This window comes from Falco rusticolus, chromosome Z, assembly GCF_015220075.1.
Source record: "Falco rusticolus isolate bFalRus1 chromosome Z, bFalRus1.pri, whole genome shotgun sequence".
Lineage (NCBI taxonomy): Eukaryota > Metazoa > Chordata > Aves > Falconiformes > Falconidae > Falco > Falco rusticolus.
Window position 1 is genome coordinate 54126358 of NC_051210.1, and position 17174 is coordinate 54143531.

At 39.3% G+C, this 17174-nt stretch overlaps 1 protein-coding gene across 1 annotated transcript; it reads right to left on the reverse strand.

Annotated features, from left to right (window-relative positions):
* Positions 1-5832: 5832 nt before the first annotated feature.
* Positions 5833-14540, reverse strand: MLANA (melan-A). Its single transcript, XM_037374513.1, has 5 exons — positions 11690-14540; positions 9101-9197; positions 8900-8907; positions 7352-7445; positions 5833-6230 (listed from the first exon to the last, which is right to left on the reverse strand). Exons 1-5 carry the CDS (start codon positions 11761-11763, stop codon positions 6162-6164), a joined length of 342 nt encoding a protein of 113 aa, XP_037230410.1. The 5' UTR covers positions 11764-14540; the 3' UTR covers positions 5833-6161.
* Between the last annotated feature and the right edge of the window lie 2634 nt (positions 14541-17174).

A 17174-nucleotide genomic window follows, 5' to 3' on the forward strand; every position in this document is an offset into this window, starting at 1 on the left:
ATTTTAAATATTTTTCTTGAAACTACAGTTGCATAAACCAAATCTTGATAAACATGTCTTCTTTTCTCAAAATATTGAATTTGCTGATCAATATTTATACCTGGATGTCTGGAGTAAACTTGGAAACCAGGATGCATTGTTGTTTCATGTACGCTTGGTCCGGAAGTTCTGCAGGAAGTTGGCGTTCTTACAATTATCTTTTATTTCAATCTTGGCTGAACTGAACACGTTAAATGGAAATGGTATGTAAAAGCAAAGGAAATGTAATGAATTTCTTATAATATTCCTTGAAATTAACTTTATTACACAAGAAGTGTATTAAAATGTGCATGATTTTCCACCTTTTGCAGATGAAGACAGTGAAGTACAGAGTTCTGATAGTAACATGGAAAAACTGGGAACAGGATCCTTGGCCCCGACTCCTCTTCCAGCATCCCATCTGTAACTAAAGGTTAGACAACTAGCCTTGCTTTTTACAAAGAAGATAAATTAATTAAAAAAAGAAATCGTTTAAGGATGTGAGTGGCACTGACAGATAGCATTTATACAAGTTTAATAGCACAAGAAAACAAGATAGGAAAGAAACCACTATAACTGTGATTTTTATGATTGTCTCCAGATTTAGAACTTTGCTTGTCAATATTGATGTCATAAAAACAAGACAATATACTTCTTCAATTAGTTGTTCATATTGATTCCTTCCAGTAAATGTACAAGTGTAAGATCAGACTATTTTGGCTGTCTATAGGTCATGGGTGCCTAGTACCAGCATATACACTGAGATCCTGTCCACATAACATGCTAGTATTTGTAAAATCATTCCTCACTTTTTTTAAATTATCTGCAGCAGTAAAATAGAGTATCGAAGTATTAGTGACAGGGTTACAAAAAGGTATGAGTGGAATTATGATGGAATCAAGATATGCAATATATGAAGCAGGTATTTTTAGCATTATGTTCAATTTTAGCTACTGGGGAGGATGAGGAATTGCTTACATCGGTTTCTTTAAGGCTTGTCTGGCTAGTAGTCTACTGTTCACTACATGTTATGCCTTCAAAATACTGCTCCTTCCTATAGAGTGCTTTTCTGCAAGGTGATATTAGAAGAACCTTTGATAGACAAACACAAAAAGTCAGGGGGCCTGTCGTATTTTCCTCCTTCCTTGGCCTAAGAGATTGATGGAAAAACATAACCTTTTGGTAAAAAAAAAAAAAAAAAAACCAAAAAACCACACACACACACACACACACACACAAAAACCCACAAAAAAACCCCCACATTTGAAAGCGAGTTTCTTGGTTTCTTGCTTTGGCACGTGGAGTGTGAGTGATACATCTGGTATAGCAGTCCTTGTATGAGCTGCACTTTGGACTGGGTATTTGTCTCTCTGTAGTACCCAGTAGAGAGTGCTTAGTGGAAAGAACGAAATAGGTCAAGTATGAGTTAATTTTCCCCAGTATGTATACACAGGCTCCAACAGTAATTCCAGAATTGTGTGAATTCAGCCTGGACTTGTCTGTGACATGAAAGAACAGATTTTGCAGCCAGAGAATCAGGTACTGGAACAAGGTGAGCAGTAATTCAGAGAAACAAAAGCAGAAAAAATGATGGACATAAAAGCATTAAAAATCACTTCTTCAGTTTAAGAAGTGGTAGGAGGGGGTGCGTAAATCCTAAAAAGCAGAAGTTTTGAATGAGGAATTGACTGAAATATCATAGTTGGCCTTCCTGTTGGTAAGGCCAAAACCCAAGAGGTATAGAGTATGTGGACTGCATATCCTGGGGATTACTTACAAATGTAAGAAACACAGGCTTCTTAAATCTATGCCGATACCAAAAATGTTCAGGATGAGATTTCTGGAGATACAGAAATAGGAGTAATTTATTGTAAGTTAGGCACCTGATACCTTTTAATTCTTGTAAGGATGCCTTTACAGGAGATTAATGATCAGGGAATATACACACATGCTGTAAGATTGTGTTGTTTTACTGCAAATTCTGAAGTGGTTCCAAGATTTTTCCAAATATGGTTACCAGATAACAAGCTTGGAGTTCCTCCTGCAACCAACTGCAGGCAGCAAACTTAGCACTGAACAGAGTCTAAAAGCGGCTGCTGTCTTGCTCCCCGAGTGTCAGTAAAGACTTACTTGGGGTGTAAGTGATTGTATGCAGAAACAGCAGTTACTTTTGCTGAGATAAATGGGAAAGGAAAAACTGATAGAAATTGAAAGCTTAGACCTTTTCCTTAGAAAATACTCTTCAACAAGAATTTTTTTCTGTGACAGCTGTAAGAATGCAGCTAATGATAAGGTAAATCCAAAAAAAGAACAGGGAAGAAGGAAGGCTGCTTTTCTGCATAAGCAGAGAACATAGTGAATGTGCAGCAGAGCAGTCTGTTTCTCCCATCCAGAAATGGAAGCTAGCAGAATTGAAAAGACTTTACAAAACCAGTATTGAAAGACTGAAGCATTTACATATTAGGCCATCAGTCTGTCTCATACTCGTTTGTGCTTGACTCGTGATGTGCCTCTCAGGGAAGGAACAAATAAAGCATGTGTTTGAAACACATAATTGCGGCTATTCTAAAATAGTTTGGAAATGTGAAGGCACACCTGCTGCTCAGGCGTCGTTCAGGGCTTGGCCCATATGAGCCCAGCCAGAGTGGAGTTTACTGGGAGTTTTCTGGGGGAACTAGAGAAGGCAATAACATTGTAGCTTAGGTGTCAATAGTGTCACAGCGGATTATACATTCTGCCCTTTTTTTCCAGGTAAGATTGGGCCCCGTAGTCTCTGGTACTCTTTTGATGAGTAAATTTGAGAGACAGTTCAGAGTGGATGAGGAGGAGATGAACAAGGGTCTGAACTTTATATTCCCGTGAGCACAAGGCATTTAGGGATGCTGCTACCTACAAAAATGTGGTCTTTTCATTGGCCTCAGAGTAGAATCTTTGTGGACAGAAGGTCTTGGAGAGCTAGATTTTTGCAGCAAGGGAAATAATAGTTCATTCTCTTTATTAGAAACCAAGCTGCCTTTGTGCCAAGAATTTTCTGGGGAAAGGAAGTGAAAATGGTAAGGATGTAGAATACAGAGGGTCAATTCCAAAAAGTGCTCAAGGGCTGGTTTTTAGCTGTCAGCTTGTATGAGATGTGCAGATAGCAGCTGTAGATAGCTTTTTTTAACTTTGTACTGCTGTTAGTTTACCTTTATTACTATATATGAAGTTCAGTGCAGGTATGTGGCCGAAAGACAACACTGGAAGCTTTCAAGCACTTTTCAGATTTAATGGGCAACAAAATATGTTTAATGAAATGGCATGAACATGCAACAATGTGTCAGTTTTGTTGCAGAGTTTAATATGCAGGAAAGTACAAATGAATAAATTCTGCTTCTCCAAAGCACAGAGGAACTCATTAACCTTTTCCTTTGTGTAAGAAGTTAAAAGCAAACGTTTTCAAGGCAAGAAAATGTATTCATGTCATGTAAATACATGGACATACACCAACAGAATAGTGGATGCTTTAGCAGTATTGGACATAAACATGAATCAAAATACGGTGGCAATGTTTTATTTAAATGAAAAATTACAAGCAACATAGTTAATACTAATACAGTTATTAATACCCTATGGCACTTTGCTCAGTAAGTGGTTTGCTACATGGTTCAGTATGCCAGCAATATTGCAGTCATCAGGACCTGCTGCATTTTACCTTTGTGCAATGGCTGACTGATATTCTGGAATCTTTTAAGACTACCCTGAGTCTTGTAACCTCATTATGAAGTAGATGATCCAGCAAGATCTTACCAGGATTCCAAACACAGACAATGCAACTGCTATTGCCATTATAATTTACCAATCTGACCCAAACACACTATATTAATAAGGAGCCAGGTTTCAGGTTGTTCATTGTAGATCTACATAAAGTTTGCTTGCATAGCTGTAGAGATGTTGCTAAGAATGTCTTGTAGCTGGCTGGTTCAGTATTAGAGCAAATGGCAAATATACGCAGGCAGGTGGTTAACAGAAGGTCAGTCTGTTCTTCAACTTGAAATTTAGACAAAATATGTAAAGATCTATAACAAGAGGGTGTTAATCAGCCCTTACAAACAGTTACCATGACACAGCCTTGGGAGAAGGAATAGACACCAGAAATAGATGAAGCTAAGAAATAACAATGTAAGGTCAAGGAGAGCTACATGGTTCGTGAGACCAAAGAGAAAATTACTTGAACCGCCTGTGGAGTACCCCAGAGAGCATGCTAAAAGGTCCACCCCCGAGCAAAGAGAGCCCCCTGCTAATGAAGCCCCCTCCTCACAGCACGTGTGTGGCAGTGAAGAGCGTGGTCCCTCCAAACTGGGACACGCAGGGAAGACCCGGTGACAGCTGTGCCTGAACCTGGCCGAGGACAGCTGTGCGGACCCACCGCCTCACCCCCCTGCGCAGCTGTGCCGTGAGCGGGTGTCCCGGCCCCGCGGGTGGGTCCGCTCCCGTGCACCGGGCTCAGGGCTCAGGTGTGCGGTAACAAAGCTACTGAAAAGTATGTGGGATCAAGTAAAGCAGTTTGAACTCTAGGCATTTCACTTCTTTATAGTAATTAATCTTTACAGAAATTACTTTCTCTCTTAGCCATGAATGTTCCATCCAACCGTAACGCTTCACAGTCTTTTGAAAGGATGTTGCCCCACGGCAGAGAGTTGCAGAATACAAAATTGCTCAAGATTATTCGCCTTAAGCTAAGTTTTCCAGTTCTGCAAAAAAATGAATGGGCCATGTGTTCTCCGCTCTGGCACTTACTAGCTATAAGCTGGCATTTTATATATTTGCCAGTGTATTCTTCTTCCTGTCACTAAACAAGTCCACAGATTATTTTTCCTTGAAGTTGTATATTGGAAATGACACGTGTAAGACAGCTTTTTAGGTTAAAGCACCTCTCTAAATTTCTAGATTTTCTGAAAACTTATGTCTAATTATCACCATATATGAAGTTTGCGTTAGGCAAGTAAATCTACCTTTTGTTTAAAACTTTTTTTGTTTTAAGGTGTTCATGTTTGCATATTTGATGATAAAGAACTAGATTAATTACTAATAGCAGTTAATTGCTTTATGAAAACAGTTATCTTCTGTAACTGCTTTTCATTTTAATGATTGTTGTACGGTTTTAGCTGCCTCCTGCTTGAAGGTACCTGTCCTTGTGTATAAATTTGTTGATCTGCATATAATCCTACATAACAGTCTGTCAGGTGAACAGTAACAAAAAAGGCTAAGTAAACAACTGCCAATGTATGTAGTCTAAGTTATGTGTATCACAATTCTTCGTTTTCTGTTACTGCTAGCATTCTGACAACCAGGAAAAATAAACACCTTGGAGTCTGCTGTCTTCTGTATTCTTCAAGGAATGTGGGCTTCATACATATTCTTATATTGCTTCATCATATTAGAAACAGATGATATGTAAAGTCTGTGTCTACCAAGCTCTTTTATTTTCTCACAAGACTGCCCATAGGAAACTAAAGGTGATCATCATTATGCCCATTGACTGACCAGTGTGAAATAATATGGACTCTAAGCAGGAATTCCTATGTGGCCTCGATCGTGTTTTATGAAGCATTATTTTATTGCAGGTACGTAAACAAGTGATGAGAGGTAAAAGCCTGTTGTAAAATATAGTCACTTTTTGCAGGTTAATTTTAGAACTGCTGGTAGGGGCAATGGTTAGTCATTGCAACAGGACATGTCATCAAATGGTTTTGTCCATTTTATGACAGATTCCGTGTACATTACATTCTAGGGAATAGTTTATTACTTTTTTACAGAAAGGGAAGATGAAAACAAAGGTGCCAACACTTTCTACTCTGGTTGATACTCAATGGTATGTACTTACTCTTGGTAGAGCTATGAAGGATGCCAGATGCCCAGACTTAAATATAGTGTATTAATCTGACTACAGGAAATTAAAAACTTAAACCAAAAGCACATTCAAATTTATTGAGGCATTTCAAGAAGCAGTTCTGTAAACTAAGCAGTAATAATTTTCAGCAACTACTAGTGAAAGCATGTGATTTTGTTAAATTATTGAAGCTTTGAGAAAGTTAAGCATGTACAGGAAATTAAGAGGGAGCATGAAGAAATCCAATCATATGTTCAGAGTTTAAGATTTCGTGTTATGGTGAATAAGGTGGTGGTGACAGATCTGCAGCAATTTTTTCATAAGCTGGTGGAGCATCAGGTACCTTTAGTAAAGAAAATGGGTGTGAAAGAGGGAAAAAAACAATTGAGTTACAAGAAAATTACATTAAAGATGTAATGAGCTATTTACCATTATATCACATATGGCATTACCTCTTAAAATAGCTGAGCTCATTCATTATGTCTTTATTTTTTTTAAGGTTAGTTTTTGCTAATATGTTTTTTGGTTTTGCATCAGATTTAATTAATTTTGTTTTATCATTCGTCCAAAGAGGGAATTTTTAGTGTTATAAGGACAGGATTTTATTTTTTTTTTTTTATCCTGAGAATTCACACTAATACTGAAACTTTTCTCTAAAAGTCTTGATGCAGGTATATTGTCTTATTTCCAATGTTAACAATATGGGCAGCTTATTTTAAATTATTTGTAAATTAGTTTTTTCCCTATTTTAAAACTCTTTAAACACACCCATAACTTGACATACATATTTATCAATTACGTTATTTTAACTTCTTTATAATTATAGGTTTGAATAGTCCATCTTTCTGCAATGATTAGAGGAGCTAAAACCTTGAAGTTTTACAATGTTCCCTGACAGTCCTTGTCAGGTTATAGTATACCAGGCATGGTCCATTTGTTGTATTAGGGCAGGGGTCCTTAAACTTTTTAACCAGGGGGCCGGCGCGCGGATGCAGTGGCAGGCAGCCATCTGCGGCTGCTTGGTTTCCCCCCGCAACCCCCGGGGGGGGCGGGGGGTTCTGTAAATACCAGGGGCCGGATTGAGGACCCTGGGGGGCCGTATCTGGCCCGTGGGCCGTAGTTTGAGGACCCCTGTATTAGGGAGATATTTGTATATTCAGTATATTTCAGCATTAAGGTGTTACATCATTCTAACATACTGCATAATGGTCATACAACTTAAGAATAAAGATAAGTGAAGGAAGAGAATTTTTTAAAAGAAGAATTCTTAATAGTAGATTTTGTTAAACACTTTTTACAGTAAAAATTGTGCAAAATCCTACTTTTTAAATTAATGTAGAGGCATTGAAAACCTAATCTAGAGAGCACACCCCAAGAAAGGAGTCATTGAGTGGCTGTTTACCAGGATTGTCTGGCCATGTCATACTATGTTGTAAGCAAATGAAACCCTGAGCTGCAACTTACCACAGAATTAAAGCTTCTGTACTCCTGCAGAGCCATTTTGCAGTCCAGTATTGTTCCTTCACCTACGACGGTTCGTATTGTACCCACACTAGAGCTTTTCTGTGACAGTTTATGAAGAAATATGGGGAAGATTAAAGGAAGAAGGGAATGTGAAGTTGGAGCAAACTATGCATCATTTAATATTTGACGGTGTATGTACAGTATGTATTAGAATCTGGGATTAGGGTCAGGCACAATGCCAGCAAGTAAGAGAGATCATCTACCTGTCACTTTTTGCTGTCTCTGCTGAGACATACCCTCTCCCCTATATTATCCAGTAATATGGGATTACCAGAAATTATGAAATTATCAGAAAATGAGAATGGCATTTACCAGAAAAATGAGAATCACATTTTTTAGGTCCAGGACTGCTGCAGGAATTGACACTTTCTCACATACCCAAATGCCGCCTCTTTATCCCACCCATTTCTTTCTCTAATCTCCAACTCTTTTCCATTTTTCCACCTTTCTTTTATATACATTCCATAACAGGCTAGCCAAAAAGCTAATAAAAATCTGATTTTCAAAACCAGAAAGTAGCAATATGCAATGAGAGTGAATTAAAGAGATTGTGCTTTTTGACATGATGTACAAAGCAGGCATAAAGGAATTCTGGTTTGCTTTTTCAAGGCTTTTTGAGTACTACCTTCATTTTTGCAACATTTCACTATGAAAGTTCAGGTTTTATGTATTCTGCCAATTGATATATGTATTGGATAGATCACTGGAAAGGTAACGGGACAAAGTTATAGGAATTGGCAAGGAAGTGGATTTGCTAACTTAGATGACAGATGTTTTTTAATTCCAACTGGTCACATCTTTTTTGAAACACTAGGATGACTGGAAGATATTTACTGTAAATAATATTTACAGTAAATATATAATAAATGTAATATATATTTTATATATTAAACATATGTATGTTTAATTAAACATATAAAAATAATTATATGTATAATATAAAACATACAATGTAAAAAAATTCAATAAGGCTTTCGCTTTAAATAATTAAGAGTGGCCTCTCTTTTATAGGAGAGAAAGCAGAACTTCAGAGATAAAGCTTTGGGACTTCTAATAACAGATGTTATGAGGAGGATTGTACCTTTGTTTTTAATATCTTTTAAGAAGACACAAAGTAGAATTTTTTAGAAGCAGTGTTTAGAAAGTAAACCTCAAACCTGCACTGTTGGGTTGTTTTTTTTTTTAAATCTTAAAACTGCAAGTAAACTTTTATACAAATAAATCATGCATCACCCATACATAATACTTACTTACCTACTTGTAAGTTATTCTTCTTCTCTGCTTCCTAGATTAACTCTAATCATATCTGTCCTTACTTAGGGGCAAGTTTTATGAATAATAAATACATTATTTTTATTTAAATGAGATTACATAGAACACATCTTGGTTATGTGTAAATATCATAATGCTTCCTAGAGATCAGTTTTTCCACTGATGTGCAAAGTTGAGCAACAGGCTTCATCGCCCTATGCTTCTGCTTCGTCTTACCCCTTTGCCTGACTTGCAAGTTCTTCAGGGCAAGGTGTGTTTCCTATTGTGTGATTTTACCTGTGTATAGGTCAGTGTATATATTGCCTGAGGTAATGATGTCCTGCTACAGATTTGATGTTCTCTGCATTAATGTAATGCAAGTAATCATAATGTGTCATTAAAATAATAGCATGCTAGAAAGTGAGCAGCCATGCTTACCCGCAGACCTTTATAGCCAATACGTCTTTTGTAATACCAGCAGCCAAAGATAAGTAAAATTGCCAGGACCAAAATGAAGAGTCCAACACCCAGAGCTCTGTTGGGAAAGCAAAATAAAATAATTAATACCAGAGCTACATGCATTCTTCCAGGACTAAGAATGATTAGAGCAAAACTTTGTGTCGGTATCCTTTTATCAGAGGAAAGCATGGAGCAGAATTTAACTCAGAAAATAGACAAAGTATCAATAACTTCAGCCACTCTCTGTCAATTAGTCAGTTGGCTAAATTCTCTGCCAAGTTCTTAAGCATTTTAAAAATGAGGAATATATTGCTTCGAAGATAATAATCTACCAGTGACTACTGCATCTAGAAAAATCCCTGCCTGTAAATCTTCAGAGACACAGCTCATATTTATTTGTCAAATTTCTCTAGGCAGCAAGTGTTGAGAAATGGGTCCTGACTGCATTAACTGAGTCATATTGCAACAGCTGCTGGTGACAGAAGCTTTTTTTTTTTGATACATAGAACACCAAACAACCTCAAAACCTGAGTAAGAAACTGAATTCTTCATAAAGAGCTCTGTAATTCTTTAGTTATTGTTCTGTGACATACGAGGCACAGAATTGGCGTCACTGGGTCATTTTAGGGAACCTAGGATTTGCAAACTGTGCTGTAAGACATCCTTCCCACAGCTCACTGAGGGCTTGGAAGAGGTAGTGCGGTTCCACTATCTTGTCAGAAAGCAAGCTGACAAAGTAATTGCAAGTTTCCTAGTCACAAAAACCCTTCCTCCTATGCGAATATACTCCCCATTAAGACATACAGAATTCACGCCCCACTTTTTTTGTTCTTTGTCTGTTCAGGAACAGAAAAGTCTGCAAAATCCTTAAAGGAAAAAGAGGACAGGAAAACAGTGACCACATGAGTCAGGGTAAACCCATTCTAACATACTTCCATTGGGACTGAGTAGTGCAGTATGTGATTTATCAGAGACCTTTTGTATCTACTCGCTGTCATTTTCACTGACTCAGAGTCTTGTGAAGGAGTGTTTCCTTGTGACCTAAGAAGCCTGAAAGAAGATGCCAGCAGGTTTTGTGTGGCAGAACACACTGTCTTTTTGTCTGAACTGCCTGTGTGCAGTTTGAAGTGTGAAGCCTCTCGTAGCCGAAGAGATTTTCTTTTTCACAGGTACCTGAATCTTGCAAGTTACGCCTGCCCTTCAAGACTGGGTGTTGGCTGGAGACCTGTTTAACCCAAGAACACAGCTCATGGCATTCACTTTTTTTCCTGGTGCAGCCATGTTGCAGCTGATCTTCAAAGTCACAAGATAGCTCCTCTGGTTTTGTTACAGTCCCCAGCACAGTTAAAACTTGCAGAGACTACTTCTCCAAGCGACTGCTGCCTTTTCTGCCTTTTGAAACTGCTTTTTGCTTTTCTTGTGCGCTGTGGGTTTAGCCATCCATTAGCCTGTATCCCTCACAGAATATAATTTCTGGAGTTGGTGATTTTAACTGCATGTTTGCCATGTAAACTCCTTCCCTACCTGTTCAGAGGCTAGTATGAAAAGCGTGTATGCAATTTCTTGCAATTCCAGCTATAGCTACAGCTGTGCTGTTAGGAATCTGTGCTTGTATCTTAAATGCTCCTTCTGGTACTGGAAGGAGAGAGAGTCACTTTTTCGCTTGCATATCTAGAAGAGCTGCTTACAGCTGCAGCCAGTAGAACTCATGGCAGTTAGAGGTGAGCATGCTTAGTTTCAAGTGCTGAGACATGACTAGCCAGCTTTTTATTTTAGAGAACTGAACTGCTTTGGAAGGACTATGAGAGAGTGAGCCTCCCCTTTTCTTTGTTCTGTCTGCCCAGGATAAATGGAGAAACAAATATCTTGCAGTAGGGGGAGGGGGACACACACAAGCCACCAAGTTTGGCAGCCAGTAGACCAGTATCAGAAGCGCATTCCACCTACAGATATCCCAAACATATTGGAAATATTTGTTTAAAGTAATAACATATCACCAGTGGGATAATGTCACTAGTAATCCAAGACCAAACATAATGTATTGTAAGCCAAAACAATTAACTTGAATTAGTTCTGCTTAAGTGGAGTCTCACACAGAAACAATTTACTGACAGTCACATTAGTATGGCATTGATGTCTCTGTCTGCTTTTTGATGGCATTTTACCATTTCTCTGGGATTTTGGCTTGTATTATTCTTTAGGGTGAGACAATCTCTTGAGGTTCTGAAGAGTGGTTTGTGAATCTGGAGATAAAACAGTGTAAAGACCACCTTGCAAACAGCCTCAAAATTCTAAATAAGCCTCAGTAAACCTGGTAATTTTATTATAAAGACTAATTACTTGTGATCATATGATCACAGTCTAGATTCTTGAATTCTGCAATTTTTCTTAACTGTTGAGGGCTCTTTATGATTCTGCAGTGACAAACATCAGAGACAACTACAGGATAGCTAAAATGCACTCCATCTATATACAATGGCGACTTTCTGATACTATTTTGTACACTTCTTTCACCATAAATTTTATTCACCAGCTTACATACTAATATAGGTTTTGCTTTATGCTTACTCTTCTGCTGCAATATAGCTGTGTCCTTTCCCTCTGAAAAAGTTGTCATCTGCATGGTGGTTTCTCCTGGGCATTTTGTGACCTTGGTCCTGCTCAAACCTACAGGATAGGAATACAATGCCTCAGTGGAATAAATAATTTGTTATCTTTAATATATATATTTTTAAATTTTTTTTACCTATTTGTTTTAACAGGAGCATTTGGGGGAGTCAGGGCAATCTGATATCTTCAGAATCGAGTAGATCCATATACATATGCACCTGCCCAATTTTAAGGCAAAACTCAAAACCATAACTATAGCCTACTTTTGAATAGCTCCACTGACATCAAGATATTTATACCTGAGTGCAACAGAGAAGAATTCAACATGGTCTCTTTAGGTACTAAGTGACAGCAGACTTCTGAAGCAAAATCTCTTAGGAATATGGAAAGAAGGGCAATTTACCTGCACAAGAAAAACTGCAGAAGAAAAACTAATATTGTCCTTAAAAGTAGTTGTTCTTTATTTCTGTTACTTCCTGTAAATGCTCAAGTTTTCAATCAGCCTAAACTCTCAGAGACTGATTGATTTTCAGATGGTTATACTAATTTACGTCTGCTGACAATCTATACTTAGATGTGCAGGGAATTTTATATTATAATCTTAATTTGCATTCTTAAAGGAATAATCATCCAGCTAAAAGCAGTGTGAATAGTTAAAAATCTAATTGATCGAATATAGCAAAGAAGAAATGCACAAGTAGTCATAGTGCTGTCATTTAAACAGCACAGCAACGGATCCTACTTGATAGTTTCCAGCTAATACACAGGTATTCCAGCCTTACACAGGTAAAGTACAAAACCCAATTACTTCACTGAAGAGAATTCTAGCCAAGGATACAAAACATTTGCAGAGTTTGCTTAGAGACAGTCAAACCTCTTCTGAAGCATAATTTTGAAACAACACACAAAATCTTGGGTAGAATAAAAGGCCTCTTACCTCCTTCAGACCTGTATCCTGTCTGTTAACTGAATGGCATGTGCAGCTTTCTTTCCCTTCACTTGGTCTGTTTTTTTCTTCTTTGATCTGTTCTCTTATGACTATCACGAGTTTAAATTCCTTTCAGTACAGCTTCTGAATGCATTAATTAGCATGAAAGAGGCAAGGAGACAACTTTTCATATTCTTCTTACAGTCTGCATCCTTCCCTCCTAATAAGCAGCTCAAAAAATTATTTTTTCATTTATTACGTGCCCTCTGAGAAATGGCTTAACACCATTTTACCTGCCTAATTAGTACAAGCTCCTAGAGTGGGCACACTGCTTCTAAATTCAAACATGTTTCTATTTAGGGCTAATTATGTTGTGACAGAGGGTTGGTGGTTTTCTATGTGTTCAACTATAGCTTTGTTTATGCACACTTTTTGCACCATTGTAACACTGTGGAAACTCGCATAGTTGGAACAGAGCTCATCGGTGGATGTTGTTGTACCATGATAGAAGTGTCTTAGATTAGGGAAAATACAGTTTAGTTCTGTGCAGGACTAATGAAGCCTGGTTTCCTACGGATTTGTGTGAACTGCCTGTCCTCACGCTACAGAAATTCCATTTACAACAGCAGGCAAGAAATGGCAGTCTGGGGTTAATTTGGGGGTCTGGTTACTATGATCAGCTAGCAGTGTTAGTTACTGCCAAAAGTAAAAAAGAAGATAAAATAACCATGTTCTGCTTGTCATTTGTCCCAATGAATTGTTAATTTGGGTGCCTTTGTCCTGCCACTGATTTTTTAAGTTTGAAGGGCTCCAAACTTGGAAGTTTTCACTTATCTTTGAAGCTGTGAAGCTGGCTCTAAATGTGATTGAAAATGACTTGATAGACTCAAAAGTGAATAGGAAAGAACAGACAGTGTGATAGATCAATATCCGCTTCCTTAGGAAATCAGATTAAAAGTCCTTACATCAATATTCTTAGCTAGTGCAGGGCTGGGAAGAGCCAAACCATTTTTCTGCTTGTGTTTTGTCTAATTATGGTAAAAATCTAATCTTTGTTTGGACGTTTTCCCATGGTGGTGCCCCGTGACAGGACCAGAGGCAATGGACATGGACTGAAACATACACAGACTGAAACATGGGACGCTCCAGCTGAACACCAGGAAACACTTTCTTGCCATGAGGGTGACTGAGCCCAGGCACAGGTTGTCCAGAGAGGCTGCAGAGTCTCCATCCTTGGAGATATTCAAAAGCTGTCTGTACACAGTCCTGAGCAACTGGGGGCCCTGCTGGAGCAGGGGTGTTAGATGAGATGACCTGCAGAGTTCCAACCTCAGCCATTCTGTGATTAACACCACAAGGGTCTAACTGTTTTTGCTAGACCCACTAAAGTTTGAAACACCACCTTTTTTGGAGGGAAAAATAAAGGAAGGAGAAAGAATGAACATTAGTGAGAAGCATAAATTTACTTATTTGGCCAAATGTCTCAGCGTTTCTCCTATATTATCCCAGATTAACTCCATGGGAGTTTCAAAGGTGAAAGAGATGCAGGGGAAGGTTTTGTAGATACCCGTGTGTGTAAAACAGTAAGTTACGCTATCACAGTCTATCACATTCCCAAGCGAAATGTCAGCCCTTGTGCAGTACTCTGAAAATGTTGTGGAGCTCATTGTCAGATCACGTGTTTTCTTGAAGAAAAGCTCCACTTCTGGGGGACGGTGATAACTAAAGGGTCCTGTTTGTTCTTGTCAGAATCAGAACTGAGACCTACAGAAAATCCATGTGATGTCAAAACCAGTCTCTGCCCCATCCTTGCCTCATGGGGGGCAGGGGGAGCAAAATGTCAACTGATTGAATATTCTGTGTTCTGAATGTATCTGGGCAGGGGGAGCAAAATGTCAACTGATTGAATATTCTGTGTTCTGAATGTATCTCTTGTTAATAGTATAACACGGTAGGGGAATAAAAAGAACAACTTTCTCATGGATCTGTGGTGCCATCTGATATGTAAATGCACATTGCTGCTATTAAGGAATTGGATGGATGAGAAGGTGAAATGCCATGTCCTGGTTCTGATCTCAGGGTTTTTTACAAAATCTTACTTCTCTGAGGGCACTGCTAACTCCGTGACTTGTAAAGTCACTGGAACTGATGTATGGATTCCATGGGTGTTACCTTTTTAAAGATAACATTTCAGAAGAAGAGTACTTATGAGAAACCCCAGATCAACCCAGGTCTTTTGTGATAGCCAGCAAGCAGTGGTAAGCCTAGGACACTCTCATGAATCTTGATGACAGGTATGAAATTAATGCTTCAAGTGTAAATGAAAATAACATGCTGACTTTTTACAAGAATAGCAGTTGGTTTTATGCTGTTGACAGCGTGAGTCCATCTTTCTAGGACAAGATTCTGGGATTCTTATTAATTTATTTGTTTCTCTTAATTGACAATTTTTATTTTTCTCTGGCTTCTGAGCAGACAGAGCAAAGTACCTTGACAGCTGATTAACAGCTTTAGTTTTGAGTCTTCCAGGAATTTCAGTGGAAACTGTCGAGTGTTTCAGTGCTAAATCTACATTAGCAGTAAAACAGTGCAGTAAGAGTGAATAAGGAGATTATACCCCTTTCAGCTGGTGAGAGATCCTCATCTCTCCATGATTTGGGGATTTACTTTGAAGTAGGTATTATCAGGCTTCCAGGGCAGAACAGTTTTACTATAGGCCTGATTTGGAGGTTTTTTTAAAAGAAGTTATTCCTCAAATTGCTGCTGCCTTGCAGGAGCGGGCTGGAAACTAGGACCATGCGTGGCAATCAGTTAGCTGAGGGGAATGTGCTCGAGCTTGTCTAGACAACAATTAACATGATGAGGCGTGTTTGCAGAGCACAGGGGAGTGGGGTTCGGATGGCGCCATGGATGGCACCAAGGAAAGGTAACACCTTGCGGTTAATTGATGGCAGTTAACCACCAATCACGGATTGCCTAGCCTGCAATGCTTAGCTTCAAGAACCAATCTGTTTAAAACGCGCAGCTTCTGAAAGTGTATATAAACTCGTGCTTCTGTACAATAAATTGACATTTGCTTGCATCAAGCTGCGTCCTGTCTCTTCATTTGCCGCATGCCTCAACTGCAAGCACCTCCAGGAAGCAACATGTTGTCCTGGTGACTGCCTTGCACAGATACCATTAATATGCTGTCATCCTGAAAGCCTGGTTCATGAAAGTAAGTTCCTCCTCAAGTAATTACCAAGTGAAACTGTGGTCCTTAGTGTCAGACCCATCTTCCTCTGCTCCATCTCTGAAAAATGTACAGTAAAGGAGTGGTAGTCTTAATCCTGTAGTAGCTATGCCAAGAGGATGCCCTGAATGCAGTGGTGTTTGTGGTCCTGCACCTTGTTTTTCCAAAGAAAAAAAGACTGGATAGCTTTCTGGTGTGTTTTTCTTTGCTGCTACTTTATCTGTGGTTGACTGGAGGATTGTTCAGATTTATGGGACTTTCTCCATGAGATGCAGGATGACCAACCATGGGTGAAAACCTTTTGGATGCACTCAGGTGCTATCTGGGATGAGGCAGAGTTATGACTTCCCTTGCATGTAATTTCAGGAGGCCATATCTGGGTTCAAGAGAATGGTGTTGCTTTCTAAAGCCTCACAGTTCTGCTTCCACCAGTGAGTGGCTAAGTGGTTTGGAGTGAGAAACTCTTTGCAGGTGAGATGCTGATTTAGGTTTCTGAGGCCATCTCAGAAACTTTGTTTGAAGAAAGTGAATATAGGCAACACTGACTACGTTGCCTATATTCACTATATATTCACCAGCAGCTTGGAACAAAACAGCCCTTTGCAAGCAATCTCTGCAGTAGCAGTCCAGTGAAACTTGACTTGGAATATTGCTGCTACACCTAAAGTAAAAGCAGTCCCAAAATGACTACAAACACTTGCTACTTCCTCTGTGCTATTAAACAGATAATAGTCATCAGCTGACAGAGTGTCCAGACAACTAATGCTATTCAGCGCATTTAGCAGAAAAAAATAAAAGAATGACTCTTCATTTCTCCCTTCACAGGCTCACAGGATCCTGTTCAGACTGGTGGGGACCTGGGGGGCTCTCCAGCCGCAGCCCCAGCCCAGAGCTAGCCGTGGATTCAGACCGGGCTGCTCAGGGCATCACACAGCAGGGCACAAAACCCCCAAGGATGGACATGGCCCAACCTCCCCGGGCCCCAGCTCCACCGCTAGTTTGTCCTCATAGCTCCAGCCTGAGCATCTCATCTTTCAGCTTGTGCGGCTGCCTCTGGTCCTTCTGCCACCTGCCACTTTGAAAAGCCCAGCTGCATTTCTTTCTTCCCTCTTGTCGGTCTGGGGATGCTGTTGCATACCCCCAAAGCTGTCTCTCCTCATGGCTGGACCAGCCCTGATCCCACAGTCTCTCGGTGGTCCTCTGCTGAACTCAGTCATGGTTATCAACTTCTTTCCTGTACTTGGTGTCCCAAAATGGATGCACAACTGCAGAACAGGGGGGAA

Coding starts and splice junctions, on each gene's coding strand:
- MLANA (XM_037374513.1), bottom strand. CDS start 11,763: ATGCCCAGGAGAAACCACCATGCAGATGACAACTTTTTCAGAGGGAAA. Junction 9,198..11,689: donor AGCTATATTGCAGCAGAAGA/GTAAGCATAAAG, acceptor CTTTCCCAACAG/AGCTCTGGGTGTTGGACTCT. Junction 6,231..7,351: donor ACAGAAGCTTTAATTCTGTG/GTAAGTTGCAGC, acceptor TCTTTACTAAAG/GTACCTGATGCTCCACCAGC.